The sequence below is a fragment of the Schistocerca nitens genome, chromosome 2 (assembly GCF_023898315.1).
Source record: "Schistocerca nitens isolate TAMUIC-IGC-003100 chromosome 2, iqSchNite1.1, whole genome shotgun sequence".
NCBI lineage: Eukaryota > Metazoa > Arthropoda > Insecta > Orthoptera > Acrididae > Schistocerca > Schistocerca nitens.
The window spans coordinates 736,612,725-736,632,282 of record NC_064615.1 but is presented as its reverse complement, the minus strand read 5'-3'; the positions used below and the strand labels follow the sequence as shown (position 1 = coordinate 736,632,282).

General features: G+C 41.0%; 1 protein-coding gene across 1 annotated transcript in view; it reads right to left on the bottom strand.

Annotated features, from left to right (window-relative positions):
• LOC126234598 (esterase FE4-like) overlaps window positions 1–19,141 on the bottom strand; it is a 94,592-nt gene extending 75,451 nt beyond the window's left edge. The window contains exons 1-3 of the mRNA XM_049943314.1: window positions 19,041–19,141; window positions 16,415–16,552; window positions 688–807 (exon numbers count right to left, since the gene is read on the bottom strand). Coding sequence (XP_049799271.1) covers window positions 688–807; window positions 16,415–16,552; window positions 19,041–19,109 — 327 coding nt within the window. The 5' untranslated portion in view covers window positions 19,110–19,141. The remainder of the gene's footprint in view (window positions 1–687; window positions 808–16,414; window positions 16,553–19,040) is intronic.
• Between the last annotated feature and the right edge of the window lie 417 nt (window positions 19,142–19,558).

Sequence of the window (19,558 nt, the reverse complement as noted above, 5' to 3'; positions counted from 1 at the left end):
TGTAATGTATGAACTAATAGGAATTATGCTTCCACTGAGATTGCGCTTCTTTGAATAAAATGATTTTTCACGACTGTTGGGCAATTTCAGTTTATTGATCATACTAAAGCGTACATATACGTACGATCATGCGTTACTAGCCGATCATACATAAGAAACAGAAAATGACTAGACCTTTTTCCAAATAAAAAGTCCATCGAATTCAATGCACTCGTACATTACATAGCAGAAAATAACACCAAGCAACTGTACTCGTATTAATTGCCAGATTATTTGTACAGCAAAAATGCGTTATCCTATACTTGTGTGAGCTTAGACTGTTGACGGTTAATCGTCACATTGTGGACAGAGTCAACGTTTTTTACATTCTGTAGTCTGATGTTATTTATTTCTATCAAACAGGATCTACGGTGTATTTGGACCCTACCTCGACATTTTCTCATTGTTTTTAACTTCACGTACGATCCGTCAACAATTTACGTACGCTCATATTGGATGTGCAGTTGAAAATGACCTTGACATTGACCAACAGTGTGAATGAATCATCTTATTTAAATAATAAACAGTTTCAGTGACTCATAAATTTTTAATCGATATCTGTTGGCTGTGAATCCCAGAATAGGGAAATATTTAATACTATTAATTAATTACTTAAAACACAAAGCCTTATTACTGGTGTAGACATACTATCGGGGAATACACGTTGAGATACAAGCAGTCCTCTTCGCCAAACAAAGACTGAGCGCAGGGAGATCCCAACTGGAGAGCATCTCGAACTCCTGTCCAAGCAGCTTTCCTCACGGGCGGCTGTGGAAAATAAATATTTCACTTCAGACAGCAGTCCAGGCGATGTCATACATTTACCAAGTTAACACTGTGTACTGTTTAGCAAACTTTGCTGTATTTTAAATCTGAAGATGACTCAGTTGGGCCGAAACTGGGCATTTCTCTCTCTCTCTCTCTCTCTCTCTCTCTCTCTCTCTCTCTCTCTCTTTTTCTAAGACGGGGCTTACGAAATGAAATACTAAGAGACATTTTAAAACGCAAGCAAATATTATTTTTTACATAAACCGACTTTTTTAAATGGACACCTAGTATTACTTCATACGCAATCAATAACACGAGAAACGCAAAAAGTACGGCGTTGGTCGCATTGCCTTACATCAGTTACATCCCGAGAAATTGCGAAGTGAAACTGACTATTGAAATAAACGAAACGCGACGCTATTGCGCATCCTGAGACGCAATCGCTCGTAATTCGATGTTATTCAGGAACTACGATGGGACAGGCGCTGTGCTTATTGGTATTTACACTGCTATTAAGTGGACTGGAAACAATGCAGATGTTCAAATACACACAATGAAAAATAAGGAAAGTGTTAATCTGCGCATTCGTGCTTCATTGATCTTTACTACCGTATTAGAATAGATGTGATAGCAACGAAAAACAGAATTTCACTGGCCAGGATAAACATAATTACTGGCTGATCATGGTTCTAATGGAGGGTTCAAATGGCTCTGAGCACTATGGGACTTAACATCTATGGTCATCAGTCCCCTAGAACTTAGAACTACTTAAACCTAACTAACCTAAGGACATCACACAACACCCAGTCATCACGACGCAGAGAAAATCCCTGACTCCGCCGGGAATCGAACCCGGGAACCCGGACATGGGAAGCGAGAACGCTACCGCACGACCACGAGCTGCGGACTCTAATAGAGGGATAAATGGTAATTGTATGTAGCTGTGTTGTACGTAATTCTGTGACTGGACATCTGTACTGTTTCCAGTCCATTTAAAAATTGTGTAAATAGTAATAACTACAGTGATAGTTGCATTGTAGTAGGTCAATCACATCGTGATTACAAGAGAAGTGGGATTGACACTTGCATCTCAGCATGTGCAATAGCGGCGCGTTTCGTATATTCGAAGAGTCAACTTCAATTTGCAGTTTCTCGGGATGTAATTGACGTATTGCGATGTAAACAACGCCATTCTTTTTGTGATTTTTCCTGTTGATTGTGTAAGAGATAATACAGGGTTTGGTTATTATTTTTTTAAAAAATAATATTTGTTTACATTTTATAATGTGTCATAGTGTTTAGTTTCATGAACCACGTCATACATTCTTACCAGTGAAAGTCGGTTTTCAATATCTATTGTTGTCCCAAAGATATCTGCACTGAAACCTTCAAGGGGACCTACCTGTTTACATATGAAGAATCTAAAGTACCCAAACACCCATACATTATGCGCAATTCAGCACTAGACGTCGCGAGAGGCCGACCCGCCGTTATAACATAGGGCGATGAATAACTACGTTGCCAGCAGGGAACAGTAAGAGCAGAATGGATCGGTGAGGAGAGGTCAGTGACTTCGACTAGTATTTGGGTCTCATGTGGGTAACAGATGCAGCAGGGATATTTCAACCCTTCTAAAGCTGCCTAAGCCGACTGTTGGTGACGTGGCGGTGAAACGTAAATGCGAAGGAACAACCACAGCGTAAATGCGACGAGCCAGACCTCATGTACTAAAGGACAGCTGCCATCGTGCAATGTTGAGGGCTATTACAAAAAATAGCATGAAATCAGCAGAAGGAATCACCCATGAGTTCCAGACTGCTGATAGTAATCCAGCTGGCACAGTTAAGACCACGGGGTACAACGGTCGAGCAGCCCCTCGTTCTCTAGTCAGTGCCATGCGACACTTCAGGTGATGTATAGAGTGACGCAACTGGACACTGGATGACTGGAAGCGAGTGATTTGGAGTGAAGAATCAGTCTGTAGATAGAGTCAATCCGACGGTAAGGTCTGAATTTGTCGAATGCCTGAAGGACGTAGCCTGCCTTCCCTTGCGGTGCCAACAGGTATGCACAAAGAGGTGGTATTATGGCACGGGACAGATTTCGTGGTTACGATGTGGTCCAATTATGGGCTTAAGGAAACGATAAATGTGGAAATGTATGAACACATTTCATAGCGTTGTGTAGTGTGTACAGGAAAGGAGCTCTTCGGAGACCATGAGTGCTTGAATCATCCTGACAATGCACCCTGGCATAAAACAACATCTGTCAGACAGTTGTTTATGTACAGTGACACTCCTGAAATTTAATGGCTTGCTCAGAGTGTGGACCTGAATCAAATGGAACAAATCTAGGATGCGCAGGAACTTCTATTTTGCTCCAGCCCCTAGCAGCCAACATCACCACTTCTTCTGCTTTCGGCTCTTTGGAAATAATGATCTGCCATTCCTCCAAAGATTCACAAACTCCGCATTGGAAGTTTCCCCATCATAATTCAAGCCATCAGAAAGGCAAAGGGGGGACAAAGACCACATATCGGTCACTAATAAGAGTTTAGATACACGACAGTAAAATGTCTCTTTTATCTTCTGAGGACATAATATTGTATACCTACGTTTCAATACTTGTGTCTGTGTTATCACACCCGTATGAAAACCAAATCACACTAATAAAGTACTCCAGATAACGTTAAAAAATTAAGCTATAGGTAAAGCAAATGACAGGCATTGACTTGTCAGCAGAGCACTAAGGAACCTGTGGTTGTCTAATAATGTAACTGCTTGAAAAAAACACAGTTCATGACAGAGTACTGCTTTAATGTGTGGGATTTGTATCAAAAGGGACTAACAGTCTATACCATGGTTTCATAAACCGTAAGCTTTCACGGCAGACGTTTTATTCAGTTTAACCCTCCAGGTTGAGAGGTCTTGGTGGTTCATCGATCACGGCCTCTCAGCCAGGAAATTTTAACTCAAAAACAAAGGTTTGCTTACCTCGCGAGGGAGTGTAACGCACATGCTGTTAATATCTTACTTGCTAGCACTCGAAGAAAGACGTTGTACATCGCGTAAAATCAGACTTATAAAGTATGAAAAGATGTTTGCAGGATCGTATTTTGGACACATGTCACCCGCTCGTATCCCATAGAAACATTAACCATAAATAAGTGGGCCAAGGGCGAGTAGGACTCGCGCACTGGGGGCTCCGTACAAATTTAATTATGCGTACCCTCTGAGATGACAAAAGTCATGGGACACCTCCTAATATCGTGTCGGCTCTCCAACTACCCGGCACAGTGCAGCAACTCAACGTGGCATGAACTCGACAAGTAATTGGAAGTCCCCTCCAAAAATATTGAGCCACGCTGCCTCCATAGCCGTCCATTATTGCGAAAGTGTTACCGGTGAAGGATTTTGTGCACGAACTGACCTCGATTACGTACCATAAGTGTTCGACGGGATTCACGTCCGGCGATCTTTGTGGCCAAATCATTGGCTCGAATTGTGCAGAATGTACTTCAGAACATTGGAATGCAGAATTGTCATCCATAAAAATTCCATCGTTGTTTGGGAATATGAAGTTCATAAATGGCTGCATATTGTCTCCAACCATCTCCAGTTAATTATCCGTACAGTTGGACCAGAGGATCCAGTCCATTCCACATAAAGACAGCTCTCACAATTACGGGGTCACCACCAGCTTGCACAGTGCCTTCTTGAGAAGTTTGGTCCATGGGTTCGTGGGATCTGTGCCACATTCTAAACCTATTATCAGCTCTTACCAGACGAAATCAGATCTCATCTGACTAGCCACGGTATTCCAGTCGTCTAGGGTCCAACTGATACGGTCATGAGCCCAAAAGAGGGGCTGCAGGCACTGTCGTGCTGTTAGCAAAGGCACTCCCATCAGTCGCCTGCTGCCATAGCCCACTAACGCCAGATTTCGCCGCACTGTCCAGACAGATACGTTCTTCGTACGTCCTTCATTGATATCAGCATTTATTTTGGACAGTGTTGTTTGCCTGCTAACACTGTCAATTCTACAAATACACCGCTGATCTCGGAGGTTAAGTGAAGCCTGTCGGCCACTGCATTACTCGTGGTGAGAGGTAATGCCTGAAATTTGTTCTCGGTACACTCTTGACACTGTGAATCCCGGAATACTGAATTCCCTAACGATTTTCGAAACGGAATGTCCCATGCGTCTAGCTCAACTACCAGTCCGTGTTCAGAGTCTGTTAATACCTTTAATGTGAAAAGGTTTCCCACGTGATTATGGCCGCAGTAATTACCTGAGTACAAATGACAGCTTCGCCAATGTACCGCCCTTTAAATCCTGCGTACGCGATACTGTCGCCATGTGTATGAGTATACAGAGGGGTCTAAAAAAGTGTATCCACTGTTTAAAAGTCCATAACTGGCAAACTAATTGACGGAGTTGTCTCACCTTTGGTAGTGTAATACTTTGTAGCTCCGGTAACCGCCACACAAGCGTTGTATTGCGTTGTTCTGTTTTGTCATATGACAGTCGCCAGATAGTCAGTCTTTTCTTATTGGTTGCACCTATTTACTCGAGTAAACATGACTGACGCAAGGCTTACATTCGATGAAAGGAAGTCAGTTTTGAAGTGGTATTTTGAGTACGAAAACATTAATGAGGTTCACCGGAAATGGAGAAATGAGTATCAAACAGAGCCACCGACACGTTTAGCGATTCGTTGCATTCGAGACAAATTTGAAGCCGAAGGATGTGTTAAAGATGTACACAAACAACGATCTGGACGACCTGTAACAGTAATAAGTCCAGCTAACTTCCGTCGTGTGTTACAAAAATTCACTCGCTCACCACAGAAGTCTGTGAGACAGTGTGCCCGTGAAACTGGAGTGTGTCGCTCAAGTGTTCGGCGAAATTTGAAGACAGCAAACTGGAAGTGTTAAATCCCACGAATGCTACACGCAGTGAACGAGGACGACCCAGATCGTAGAATGGAGTACTGCGAGTGGTTTACTAACATGGTGCGCCACGATGAAGAGTTTCCAGAGATGATTGTGTGGTCTGATGAGGTACAGTTCAAACTCAATGGTACAGTAAATCGTCACAATTGCATTTACTGGGCCGCCGAATAACCGATGGTCCATGTAGACAAAGCCTTGAATTTGCCAGGAGTAAATGTGTGGTGTGGGTTGTCTTACCGGGGCTTGATTGGGCCATTCTTCTTTGAAGGCACAGTTGCCGGTGAGGTGTACCTTCAGAAGCTTCAGACGCCCATTTTACCTGCCATCCGAGACTTGTATGGAGACGGAAGAGTTTACTTTCAACAAGATGGTGCCTCAGACAACTATCAATATCGTGTTACAGCGTATCTCGACGAAAATCTACCAGGAAGATGGATAGGCCGTAGAGGTGCTGTGGAGTATCCACCACGTTCCCCAGACCTAACTCCTCTAGACTTTTACCTGTGGGGAACACTAAAGGACGTCGCTCATCGACATTAGTCACGCACATTGGATGAACTTCGAGAATCCATCGTACATTCATTTGCAAATATCCAACTGAACACGTTGCAGTCAGTAGTTCGTGCTGCAGTTCGGTGGCATAGTTTGTGTGTGGATGTTAATGGTGACCATTTCGAACACCTACGGTGATATTTTTTAAGTTGGACTTTAAGCTACACTTTCACCAAAAATGAGACAGCTCCGTCAATTATTTTGCAAGTTATGGATTTTTAAACAGTGGATATATTTTTTTGGATCCCTCTGTATATCGCTAACCCATGACTTTTTGCATATAATGTATATAGTTCATCCATCCTGGGAATCGAGAATTTCAACGATTTTTTTCTATTATTGATACTGATGCTGGCAAGATATTTGTCACAGGAATTCGAAAAAAGTATAGAGATCTCTACAATATTCCCCCAGAGTACGGCGGAAGCAAGAAAGGGAATCAGTCCATGTAGGGAGAGAAGATTTAATAAAACATTTTTATTTACTTACTAAAACGTGATTAAAATTTTCGTTTTATGTTTGGATGCATTAATATCCTTCTATTATGCTTTAGACGTTTGATGAATGCAGGGTATGTTCAATGGCAAAAGCTATTTTTGTGTAATGTACTTACAGTTTAACAAGTTTCAGGTATTTTACATCATTTCTACTGTGAAGCCTTGCTTAATGCCGAATTTTATGATTCTAGATCGATGGGAGATATCCTATGGGATTCGATGAGTGAGTCTGTATCAGAATATGACACATAAATGGTCGTATGTTTTAAGTGAAGTGAATTGAAGCTTAAAATTTTTACACCGCCAAGCGACTACATTCCTTAACATGTGACATCAAGTGTAAATTGTCCGCCCCCGGTAGCTGAGAGGTCAGCGCGACAGAATGTCAATGCTAACAGCCCGTGTTCTATTGATCATCATTTCATCCCAGTCGACCCGCAAGTCAGCAAAGTGGCGTCAAATCGAAAGACTTGCACCCGGCGAACTAGAAACTTGACACGTCCACCTGTTCCTGAGAAGAAGAGCTCTTAACAGTCAGACAGACAGACAGACTGACAACAAAGAGATCCTATAAGAGTTCCGTTTTTACTGACTGAGGCACTTAACATCAACAACAAGACGCACAGTGGCAAATAAGTACCATCCTTCCCACAAACAGTTAATAGGGCCCACAAAACTGCGATATATATTTAAAAAAGCAACTTATCGGCTACACAGGGTACACCGGGTTAGGCGCCCATACGGGAGAGATAGTCAACCTCTGTAGTTCTACCACGAGCCGCTGTACAACACTGACGGTCAAGTGATAGTTACACTACTGGCCATTAAAATTGCTACACCACGAAGATGACGTGCTACAGACGCGAAATTTAACCGACGGGAAGAAGATGCTGTGATATGCAAATGATTAGCTTTTCAGAGCATTCACACAAGGTTGGCTCCGGTGGCGACACCTACAACGTGCTGACATGAGGAGCGTTTACAACCGATTTCTCAAACACAAACAGCAGGTGACCGGCGTTGCCTGGTGAAACATTGTTGTGATGCCTCGTGTAAGGAGGAGAAATGCGTACCATCACGTTTCCGACTTTGATAAAGGTTGGGTTGTAGCCTATCGCGATTGCGGTTTATCATATCGCGACACTACTGCTCGCGTTGGTCGAGATCCAATGGCTGTTAGCAGAATATGGAATCGGTGGGTTCAGGAGGGTAATACGGAACGCCGTGCTGGATCCCAATGGCCTCGTATCACTAGCAGTCGAGATGACAGGCATCTTATCCGCATGGCAGTAACGGATCGTGCAGCCACGTCTCGATCCCTGAGTCAACAGATGGGGACGTTTGCAAGACAACAACCATCTGCACGAATAGTTCGACGACGTTTGCAGCCGCATGGACTATCAGCTCGGAGACCATGGCTGCGGTTACCATTGACGCTGCATCACAGACAGGAGCTCCTGCGATGGTGTACTCAACGACGAACCTGGCTGCACGAATGGCAAAACGTCATTTTTTCTGATGAATCCAGGTTCTGTTTACAGCATCATGATGGTCGCATCCGTGTTTGGCGACATCGCGGTGAACGTACATTGGAAGCATGTATTCGTCATCGCCATACTAGCGTATCACCCGGCGTGATGGTATGGGGTGCCATTGGTTACACGTCCCGGTCACCTCTTGTTCGCACTGACGGCACTTTGAACAGCGGACGTTAAATTTCAGATGTGTTACGACCCGTGGCTCTACCCTTCATTCGATCCCTGTGGAACCCTACATTTCAGCAGGATAATCCACGACCGCATGTTGTAGGTCTTGTACATGCCTTTCTGGATACACAAAATGTTCGACTGCTGCCCTGGCCAGCACGTTCTCCAGATCTCTCACCAATTGAAAACTTCTGGTCAATGGTGGCTGAGCAACTGACTCGTCACAATACGCCAGTCACTACTCTTGATGAACTGTGGTATCGTGTTGAAGCTGCGTGGGCAGCTGTACCTGTACACACCATCCAAGCTCTTTACGGCCAGAGATGGTTGTTCTAGGTACTGATTTCTCAGGATCTATGCACCCAGACTGCATGAAAATGTAATAACATGTCAGTTCTAGAGTAGTATATTTGTCCAATGAATACCCGTTTATCATCTGCATTTCTTCTTGGTGTAGCAATTTTAATGGCCAGTAGTGGAGTTAGTAACGTGAGTGATTGCTGCTGCTCAAAAGACTCTTTATTTCAACTAAAGGTAAGTAATTTCCATGATGTTAGTCTTCAGTATACCATGAAATTATGTAGTATGTCATAACCTTTCAATTTAAACATAACTTAGGTTGTGAGTAGCGACGAAAAATTTTGTTTGGGAGTTGTTTGGCTCTAACTGCGTACCGGTACATAGATTTTGTTTTAAGTTTGCGTCCACCATGTTTGATGACGCGCTATGACCGTCTCTCCCATGTGATCGGGATAGATGACCATACCGTAAACATGTTATATATTAAATTTTGATGCCATCGTTATTTTTTTACAGCTGCCAAATAAGTATTTCCAAAGGCTGGCTTTTCTACGGGATCATGGAAGTAAGAAAACTTTAAAAATGCCATTGACGAATAAACAGCGATGGTTATTCTGTGAGAAAAGGTTCCATGGAGTCTAATATCTCCAGGAAAACGCTGGCAAGAAAATTAATATCGTCTGTTATTCCAAAATATCAATGGCTCCTAGTTCTTGTTTGGATTCAGTTAATGAGTCACGACATGTCCATCACATAAAATAAATGCAGACCCATGGGTTTCCCTTAACAAGGGACTGTGTACGGAGTCTACCTTATGATTTTGCTGCGCAGCGTGGCCTAAAACATGAATCTAATAACGAAAAAGGTAAAGCAGGTTCCGACTGTCTACAACTGTTCTTATCTCGACATCCAGATCTAAGTGTGCGAAAATCTGAAGCCGTATATATGGCCAGAGTCAAGGACATGAATCGTGATGAAGTCAAGGAATATTTCAACTCACTTTCAACAGTAACGGGACAAAATTGTTTGCTCAAAAAGCCAGGAAGTATATTGCACATGGATAAGACATACCTTTAGATAAAAAGCCGGCCAGGTGCTGTTGTAGATGAAGAGGGGGTGAGTAACAGCTCCTGTAATTACTTCGCCAGAAAAAGGAGACACTATTACAGTATCTGCTTGCTGCAATGCTAGAAGAAGAGCAACGTCATCTCTACGAAGACCTTCTACAATATCAGACAACAGGCCTATTCGACCTGTATTTCAAATGAAACGAACCAAGACACTCCCACAAAAATTCTGAACGCTATTTCACCTTTGTCTGCTAGACCATAAACTCAGACATACGTAGAACTAGAAAACACTTGACGTCAAAAGAAAATCTCAAAAGTTAAAATTGAAACTTGATGGTAAAGGGAAAAGGACTAGGCTTGTTGGGAAAAAAGGCTTGCGTCGGCAATGTTACTGGTACTTCAGAAAGTTCAGACTCAACAGATGACTTTCACTACAAGGGAGAGTCAAGTGATGAACTTTTTTAAATAGAGGACGAGTGATTTGGATGTGGGGAAGATTCCTCAAAAACAGATAAAACCTGTGATTGGATTCAGAGTGTCAGGTGTAAGCGTTGGTTGCATGAATCCTGCAGATCGTATATTGATGGTTGCTATCGATGTATTCTTTCTTCTTTCGTTTCACCTCTTTGGGGTACACTGGATCAATCATTTCTTTGTGCGTTGTTCTTTTCTTAGGGCCCAGTATTTCTTCATTCTTTCTGATCTTCTTCTCCTCTCTTCTTCCGAGATGAAGGGTTTAGTCTTTTGTGTGGATTTGTCTTGGAACCTTATGTTTTCATCTTTAGTAATTAATTTAGCAGTTCGATCAATAAGTGAATTTTCTGAATTCTTTAATTCCACTAGGTCTTTCTCAGTTTCTTTAAACCAGTTGGGCCTCGTTTTTCGGTTACGGAAGAAGTCAAAGATTTGTTTAGTTAATCTGTTGGAATTCATTCTAAGAAGATGATCATAAAAATTTATTCTCCTTTTTCACATAGAATCTGAAAGTTTTTCAATTTTCTTGCAGAGAGTTTCATTTTTGATGTATGTAATCTTCTTGGCTTGAAATTTTGGCCCAATAATTTTTCTTAAAATTTTTCTTTGCTTTAGCTGAAGTTTCTCCATTTGGCCTTTGAAATTCATGTTAAGTGTTTCTGCAGCTTACAGTGCTTCTGGCTTAATCACTGTCTTGTAATGTGTAATTTTGGACCCCCATGAAAGAGATTTTTTGTTGTATGTATTTTTTGTTAGTTGGAAGGCCAATTCAAGTTTATTTTTTTTTGGATTCCATTGCTTTGCTTTCCCCAGCATTCCAACTAATCCATTCTCCGAGATATTTTAATTCTTTTACTATTTCAATCTTCTGTTCTTGAACTTAGAGGTATTTACATGAGTGCTTGATGTTTATCAATATCTTAGTTTTTTCAAAGGAGATGTGAAGACCAATTTTAGCTGCTTGTTTCTTTAGTTCAAGGATTTGCTCCCGTGCTTCTTCCATTGTTTCAGCAAACAGGGCCATATCATCTGCAAAAGCAATGCAATTTACTTTAAGGTTCTTCTTTTTGCAACCCAGTCTTATACCATTCCTTATATTTGTGTTCCATTCTCTGACTACTTTCTCAAGCGCACAATTGAACAGCAACGGTGAGAGCCCATCGCCCTGTCGCACTCCCGTTTTTATTTCAAAGGGTTCCGATAGTTCGCCCATAAATTCAACTTTCGAAAATGTATTTGTAAGGGTCGCTTTTATAATATTAGTTGTTTTCTTATCCAAACTCATTTCTTCCAGGACTGATAACAGAGATTCTCTACCAATCGAATCATATGCTTTTTTGAAATCAATGAAGGAGATTACGTATGTCTTTGCCCTTGATGTTTGGTATGCCATAATGTTTTTGAGGTTTAGTATTTGTTCCGAACATGATCTACCCTTTCTAAAAACTCCCTGGTATTCCCCGATTTGCGGATCCAATTACGGCTCTGCCCTGTTCAAAAGGACTTTAGAAAGAATCTTGTACGTTATATCCAGCAGTGATATTCCTCTGTAATTGTTGTGGTCTGTCTTCAAACCTTTCTTGTGGATAGGGTGGATGAGAGCTGTTCTCCATTCTGCGGGGATCTCTTCTTCTTTCCAGATTTGATCGAAAGCACACTTTAGGGATGTAACTGCATTTTTGTCAGCCTTTTTCCATAGTTCGGCCGCTATTTGATTTTCTCCGGACGCCTTGTCGTTTTTAAGTTCTGAAATGACCTTCTGTAGTTCTTCAGTCGTCGGTGTTTCTGAATCCGGCTTCTCAAGGTTGTTTGGGATGGATTCAAATTTTTCAAGGATGGGTTCACAATTCAAGAGTTTCTCAAAGTAGCCTGCTAGTATTTTGCAGTCTTCCGTGTTGTTGTGAGCGATGGTCCCATTTACATCTCGAAATTGGAGGGTGGGTGCTTTGTATCTTGATAACCTTTGTTTCAAAGTTCTGTAAAAGCTTCTTGTGTTGTTTTTAGCAAATACTTCATCAATTTGGAGGAGAGTTTTGTTTTCATGTGTCTCCTTAATCCTTTTTATATTTTTATCTACCAGTTTTCTAACTGTAATGAAATTCAGTCTACTTTCTTCTGTTTTCTGTGATTGCCAATTTTGCCATGCCTGTTTTCTTGTTTCAATGAGGGCATCACATTCCAGCGACCACCAGACATGTTTTTTACTTTTTTTGTTACGTGCTATCCGTTCAGCTGTAGTAATGAGGTTTTCCTTGATATCCCCCCAGCTTTGTGTCTGACTGGTTTCTGTTGCTTTTGTGAATTCATCTGATTTTGATATCTTTTCTGTGCTATACTTCCGACCCTTAATTTGTTTCATGCTGCGTTTCCTGTTTGGGATCTCTTTGAACTTAATTTTAGAAAGGTAGTGGTCTGAATCCAAGTTTGCACCCCTGAGTACCCTAACATTCATGATTTCTTTGCTAGAAATCTTCTTGATTGCCACATGATCAAGTTGAAATTCTCCAAGGCTAGGATTTGGGGATACCCATGTCTTTTGTCTTCGTGGTAGTTTCTTGAAAGCTGTGGATTTAAGAATTAAATTGTGTGCTTGGCAAAGTTATATTAGTCTCACGCCATTTCTGTTTGTTCTCTTGTGTGCAGGATAGTTTCCAGCTATTTTCTTATATCTTTTTTTCTTTACCAATCTGTGCATTAAAATGTCCAAGAAGAATGATGATGTTTTTATCTGGAATTTTCTGAATAATGTGATCTAGATGATTCCAAAAGGCCTCCACTCTTTCTTTGTTTTTCCCGTTATCCTCGTTTATAGGGGCATGTGCATTGATAATTGTGTAGATTTTGTTTGTGCTTCTGAATGTAAGACTTGAGATTCTTTCTGATTGGGAATCAAAGGCAACTATTGAGTTCAAGATTTGTTTGTTGATTGTAAAGGCTGTCCCAAGATGTGGTACACTTTTCATTACTCTCGGTCCCACTTTCCCTTTGTATATCCTCAAACCTTCGGAATCGAAGGTATCTGTATCCATGTATCGTGGTTCTTGAATGGCTGTTATGAGTACGTTGTGGTTCTTTAGCGTATCTGTTAGATGTTTTAGTTTTCCGGTTTTCAACAATGAGTTTGCATTGAAAGTTGCTAGGTACGTTGATTGCCTATGTTGAAATTTGGATGAGATTCCAAGACACTCCGATTTGTCTTTGTGCAATGTTGCACACGCCCCAGAATCCGAATGTCTGCTGACGTACTGGTGTACGGTGGATCGTCCACCTTGGGTAAAATAGTTTACATCACACACTTCCATGATTGATGAAAGTTATTTTGGGTGTGGCCCAAAGGCCACAAAATGTACAACCAAGATTGTGAGTCCTGGAGGTAGTTCTTCCGCTCTCTCCGCCGTTGGGAATCTGAACTTCCCCTTCCGCCTTTGAGACCGTTGACCAGGTTTCACCTAGTAACCCTAGGCAGGGGCCCTTACAGGGTGCTACCATCCGGAGCCAGATGGGCCCAGGTCTATTTTAACGAGGTGTTACTCCTCCCCCTCCTCCTTCCTCATCACTTGCGAGATGAGGCCCTGGACTTGTGACCGGCAGTGGTGGAGTTCTATCGATGTATTAATGCAGTTTTAAAAACATAAATCAATATAAGCCAATACAAGTAAGCATTCATTTCATAAATTACGTTGAGTTCTAGATTTAACTAACTGCATAATTGAGATGATTTCTCGTTAGTTTCAATATAAAACTATTATGTTCCAACTAGTCAATAAAAATATTAAAAAGTTCAAGAATTGTAAAATGCTTTATACAATTGATACGTCTATTTAAGTTAGAATTTATCGACGGTTAAAAGCCTTATAAAATATTTTTAACATCAAGAGATTCAATGAAACGCGTTTAAAGTGTTAGAAGCTTTTAAAATTTTTTCTTTCATTTTAAAGTGTTTTTTTTTTTTTTTCTGTGGCCATCTATCCCTTATATGTCTGGCCACCTGACCCTGATTTTCGGGTAAGATGACCAAGTGCTACACATTTTTTGAAAGAATTTTAGTTATATGAAATTCGGTATATTTTTGAAAAGGAAGTCGTCTTTTCTTTTTATGGACTAAAAAAGCAACATGCAGAAAGTTTCAGGTTGTTCTTCTATATTAGGTTTTGAAACTGACTATTGAAAAAATCATAGCCATCTGTCCCGGATTTATCCCACTATTGTACATGTAAACCTGGGAAGTATTTCAACTTAAATACTAATTGTGCTGCTTTCAGTTCCGTAAGTTGAGTTGTTTTTCATAATGTATGCACATTCATCTTGTTATAAAAAGCCTGAGTGCTATTTCCTACGTACTGCTGGTTCGTTTCAGTCTGCATGATGAGTCACTGTACAGTGTAAACATAGTTATTCTGTTTCAACAGACTGTACGTATTAAGGCACTCACGCCTTTAAACCACTGTTAAAAAGTATTAACTGCGTTGCAACATGTTACGTAAGGATACCAATTTTCGTAGAATAGCGGTAGGAAGCGGTGGAAGTGGGGGAGTGAAGTATTTGGGAAAGGCACGGTGCAGGGGAGCGGAGGGTTGGTGGAGGGTTGGTGGTAGTGAGGTCAAAGGCGAGACGAGATGTAGGTATAGTGAGGAACTAATCCCGTTGGATAAAAATCAAAACGATATTTTTCCACGGTCTCAATATTTTTTCGACAGCGCTGACAAACTATAACAGTGCGCTGGCTTGCAATAATGATTTTCGTCTGCATTGGGCGCTCTATCGTACGCACTGAACAGAGCATCAGTTCACGATCATGGTCTTGAAGGTGAGTCCCAGTTATGTTTACAAAATAATCGTAAACATTCCTTTGGTGTGAAGCCCCAAAAACCTTCAGCAATCGGCTCCTGAAAGAAAAGCCTTCGGAAGTGTGTGTGTGTGTGTGTGTGTGTGTGTTGGAGTGATGGTGGGAGGGGGGGGGAGGGGGGTGTTCAGTGAGGCTAGAGACACGACGGTCCTACTCCTGAAGACTGTTCATATTTAGACTCGTTGAGAAACGCACAGAGTGATTATAATCAAACTTTCGTTACCTGAGTCCGTGTAAACAGAAAACCACTTACAGTATGAGTACCCAACATTACAGGAGTGATGTTCAGACCGTACTCCGTCGGGTTTGCGTTGTTATAGGCGTAGAGTTATGATTTGCCGTTAGGTTTCGATACTGGTACGGCGACGTAGGGTTGAAACACAAGCATTAGAGCGTTTCACCACATGACATTCCATTTCATTTCATTTACAGTTCCAGACAGTCGACATGGGTCCGGACAAAGTGCGAGGACTCTACCCGTCAGTCAGTCCACAAGCTGTGTCACTACAGCTGAGTGTTCCACCATCCACAGTTAGAAAAAAACTACTAACTGTTCTGAAATAAAATCTATAGTGCGGTTCTAGGTTTCGTTGATGCAGATTGTCATCACAATGAGCAAAGTTTGTACCTAGGGCGTAAATATAGTCCATAATGAACAAATGTTACTCTCTTACGTGGAAATTGAAATGTTTTCCTTCAATGGTGAATTCGTTATTTCTCTTCCGTGCATCTTCACAAACGTTTCCACAAAGCTTCATTGTCTTACGATCACGCGTTGTTCACGGGGGTCCTCTGAAGTAGCGAGAGCTTAATTATAACCACCAAGTACATGTGCTGTACTTCCGTGGTTATTCTGTCGTTATACAAGATATGCGAACATTTAAGTAAACCCTGGTTCATATGCAGGCACGGATGTTTAAAAATCGACAGCTCGATGTCCGTACGCCCTTACGTCCTCCTTTTAGATTCTCCGTGTAACACCAGTGCGGCATTAATTGTTTCCTCGTCTACTGTTTTACTCCCTCTATCTACTTCTCATCAAAAAACGAATATGTTAGAAGTAACCATAGTTTCCAATCAGAATAAATCTCTGAGAAAATCACAGTGTCATTCATGTTCCGTTCTTTCTTTTATTTCTTCTGGTAACAAGCATTATCGCTAAGCAACGGGAAGAGAGCATAATACGCATTATAGATGAGTGACTTGCCTGGAATCTGAGGTCACCAACTGGAGACTCTGCATAGGGGATGCCTTTGAAACTGTACATCGTATTATTGGTGTACGTTGTTTCGATTTGACCTCTCAGATCTCCTTCTTGTGTACTGACTGTCACATATTCCTGTGCCTGTAAGAAACGTGTTAGACATTTCATTCATTTGAGTTTAAAATTTACGAAAAAGAAATTATATGTTACATCTATAAATCTAAATGCAATATATAGATGAAAGACATAAATTCAGCATATCAGTTTGCTCGACTAAAAAATTTTATGACAGAAACTTTATTCCATAGCTTAGTGTAGATGTTTTACAAGTCTACAGAGATTGGCATTCTTAGATAGAAACGGACGTAAACCACTCAGTGAATACAAATTAAATGTACGTTCCTCCTGTATAAGTACCTAAATTATGCATACAATTGAGGTATAATATACTGTTTATGTCTGGTTTATTTATAAAGACTCGTTCTAATGCTACACAATGCAAACATAATACCTAATAATTATGTGCAACTTTCTAACGTTCTTTCTTTCTGGGAGAAAATACAGAATGTGGCTCTCTTTCGCAACTATGCATTTCTGTGTCTGCATCGAGTGTCCACTACGGAATATGCAAACTGACCCAAGTGTCTGCGTCTGGGAACAAGTATTCACCTCTTTCTTCCAGAACGTGATGACATCTATTACCCAGTCGAGAAGTTCAATTCGAGTACACTCAAACCTTCAAAATGTATTCTGACAATTTACCTCGCCCTGAGTTTTTCAAGTAAAAAGTGCATTTGCCGTAACCTACAGAGGTTTTATCTGGATAGATAGACTGAGCTTTGAGGATTTATATATGAAGATGACTTAAATCACACTCCACCACAAATAAAATAGAGGGTATGTATCTAATTTTTTAATTCACTTGCATCGGTGCTGTTGACATTTTCGTGATACAGACTTACGCACCGGTCCTTTGTCTGACTTTTTTTCAAGATGATATTAAATATGTCTTATAGAGCAAAGATTTTGTGTCTTATAATTCCCACCGAATGAGATGCGGCAGTAGTAACGCACGGGAATCGCCTTGAGGAGGAGGACGGTCCATATCCCTGTCGAGGCAATCCAAATTTGGGTTTCTCGTGGCTTCCTGATTCGCATTAGGCAAAAGCCAGGATGGCTCCGCTGATAAGAACACAGCAGGATTCCGAACTCATCCTTCCCCATTCCTACAACGTTGTCCTACTCTAATGACCTCGTCATCGACGGGACGTGAAACCGTCTAGTATTCACCAAGAGATAACTCGCGTCAAACACTTAAACTCAGTTGTTTGTGTATTAAATTTTCTCTCGCAGAGTGCGAAGTCTGGGAGAAAATGTAATAACCTTAAATAACTCATACAAATGTAATCTGTTTAGTGAGAATTCTTGAAAATCTACGCAGCCAAAATGTAGAACGAGAGACAATTTGCCTTCCCACTCTCTCTCAGTTAATAAGACTTTTTTTCGAATGAATAGGTCTTGTTTTCAACAGGTTAATGAAATCATACTGCCTCACTCATGAAATGCTGTAGGATTCATAATCCGACAATATCGACGCTTTCTACAAACGACTAACAGGCATTCATTTTTTGGGTTCTTCATCTATTGTAAGAAATAAACTCATTTCACATATTTTGCAGTGACTGGCGTGGTAACTATAACACTTAATTCTTCGGCTCATAAATGTGCTTATTAAATATCATTAATGGGTAATATGGAAAGTTTATCAAGGATATGGTTTTATTTTAAGAATCTGTGCTGGCAATCACTTGAGAAGCTTTACAGAAACCACGAAAAAACACCAATTGGCGTGCGAATGCTGGGATTTGATCACTATTTCTCCAGAACGCCTCAACCAAAGCAACACGATCTTCGGTGCTAAAGGGTAATAGGGCTACTACAGTCTATTGATGTTTGTTTGCGTTTAAAAGGAATTCTGCAGCAGCCCTCTTTCTAACCAAAATGGAGACGCCGCGTTTTCCTGTAATGTTCACCAGCTACTCCACGTGTTTCTTACATTATTCCAGTATGTGTTGCTGAATGTTTCAACTGAAAAGTAGCTGGTACGAATTTCGTGGTGGAAGAAATTTCGATTGTCACACTGAACTGTCAGCAACAGAAACGGCAAAAATAGAGGGAGCCTGTTAATTTGCGTCAGCTTCTTCATTCAGCTTAATGTAGCATTTGCCTCTTTAGATATCATATATTATCTTTAAATTTCTTTTATTGCAACTATCGTCTTTCAAAACTGATATCCCTTCTAAAATGGCTCTGAGCACTATGGGACTTAACATATGAGGTCATCAGTCCCCTGGAACTTAGAACTATTTAAGCCTAACTAAGCTAAGGACGTCACACACATCCATTCCCGAGGCAGGATTCGAACCTGCGACCGTAGCGGTCGCGCGGTTCCAGACTGAAGCTATCCCTTCTAAAGTTATCCACTTTTTGCAAATACAATTTCCTAGCGAAACAGCAAACGCAGTACAAGATTCCACTTAGTTTGTACTACAGTTTGTGTCCTCTATAAAAATAGTAAAACTAGGAGAATTACAGAAATCACAGTACTCTGTGAAGCAAGGAAACTTACGTTTATGAAGCATGGTGAAAGGCAAGAATGCAGTATTACGCTGACAAATACCAATGTGAGGCAGTTCATGGTGCTTCTGAGATGGTCGCGTTTCAGTTTAGTTATAACTATCTGTTCTTATATACCACTTATCTACACAGGATACTCAACCTTATCGAGGAACTCTTGATTGCGACATACATCACTTAATGTAGTATCTCCGGTGTGACTCACACGATAAGACTGTGTGTGCCCTACGACTGCGACCTGTCTGTGACTGACTAATTGTCGTTCAATTACCAGATCATTGTCTAAAGTTCTGCTAGCCCCAAATATTAAGAATAACGATGATGAGTAGATAATCTGTCGATTACTCTGACCTATCTGTGACTGCTCGATATTTGGCATATATGGTGTAATTTTGTTCGCTCTCCAGCTTTCAACTTCCGGGTGTCTTGGAAGTACACGAACTGTGGGAAACAGTAAAAGTGTAGTTACTCGTTGGTTTCTGAAAACGGCGACATATTCTGTAATGTTAG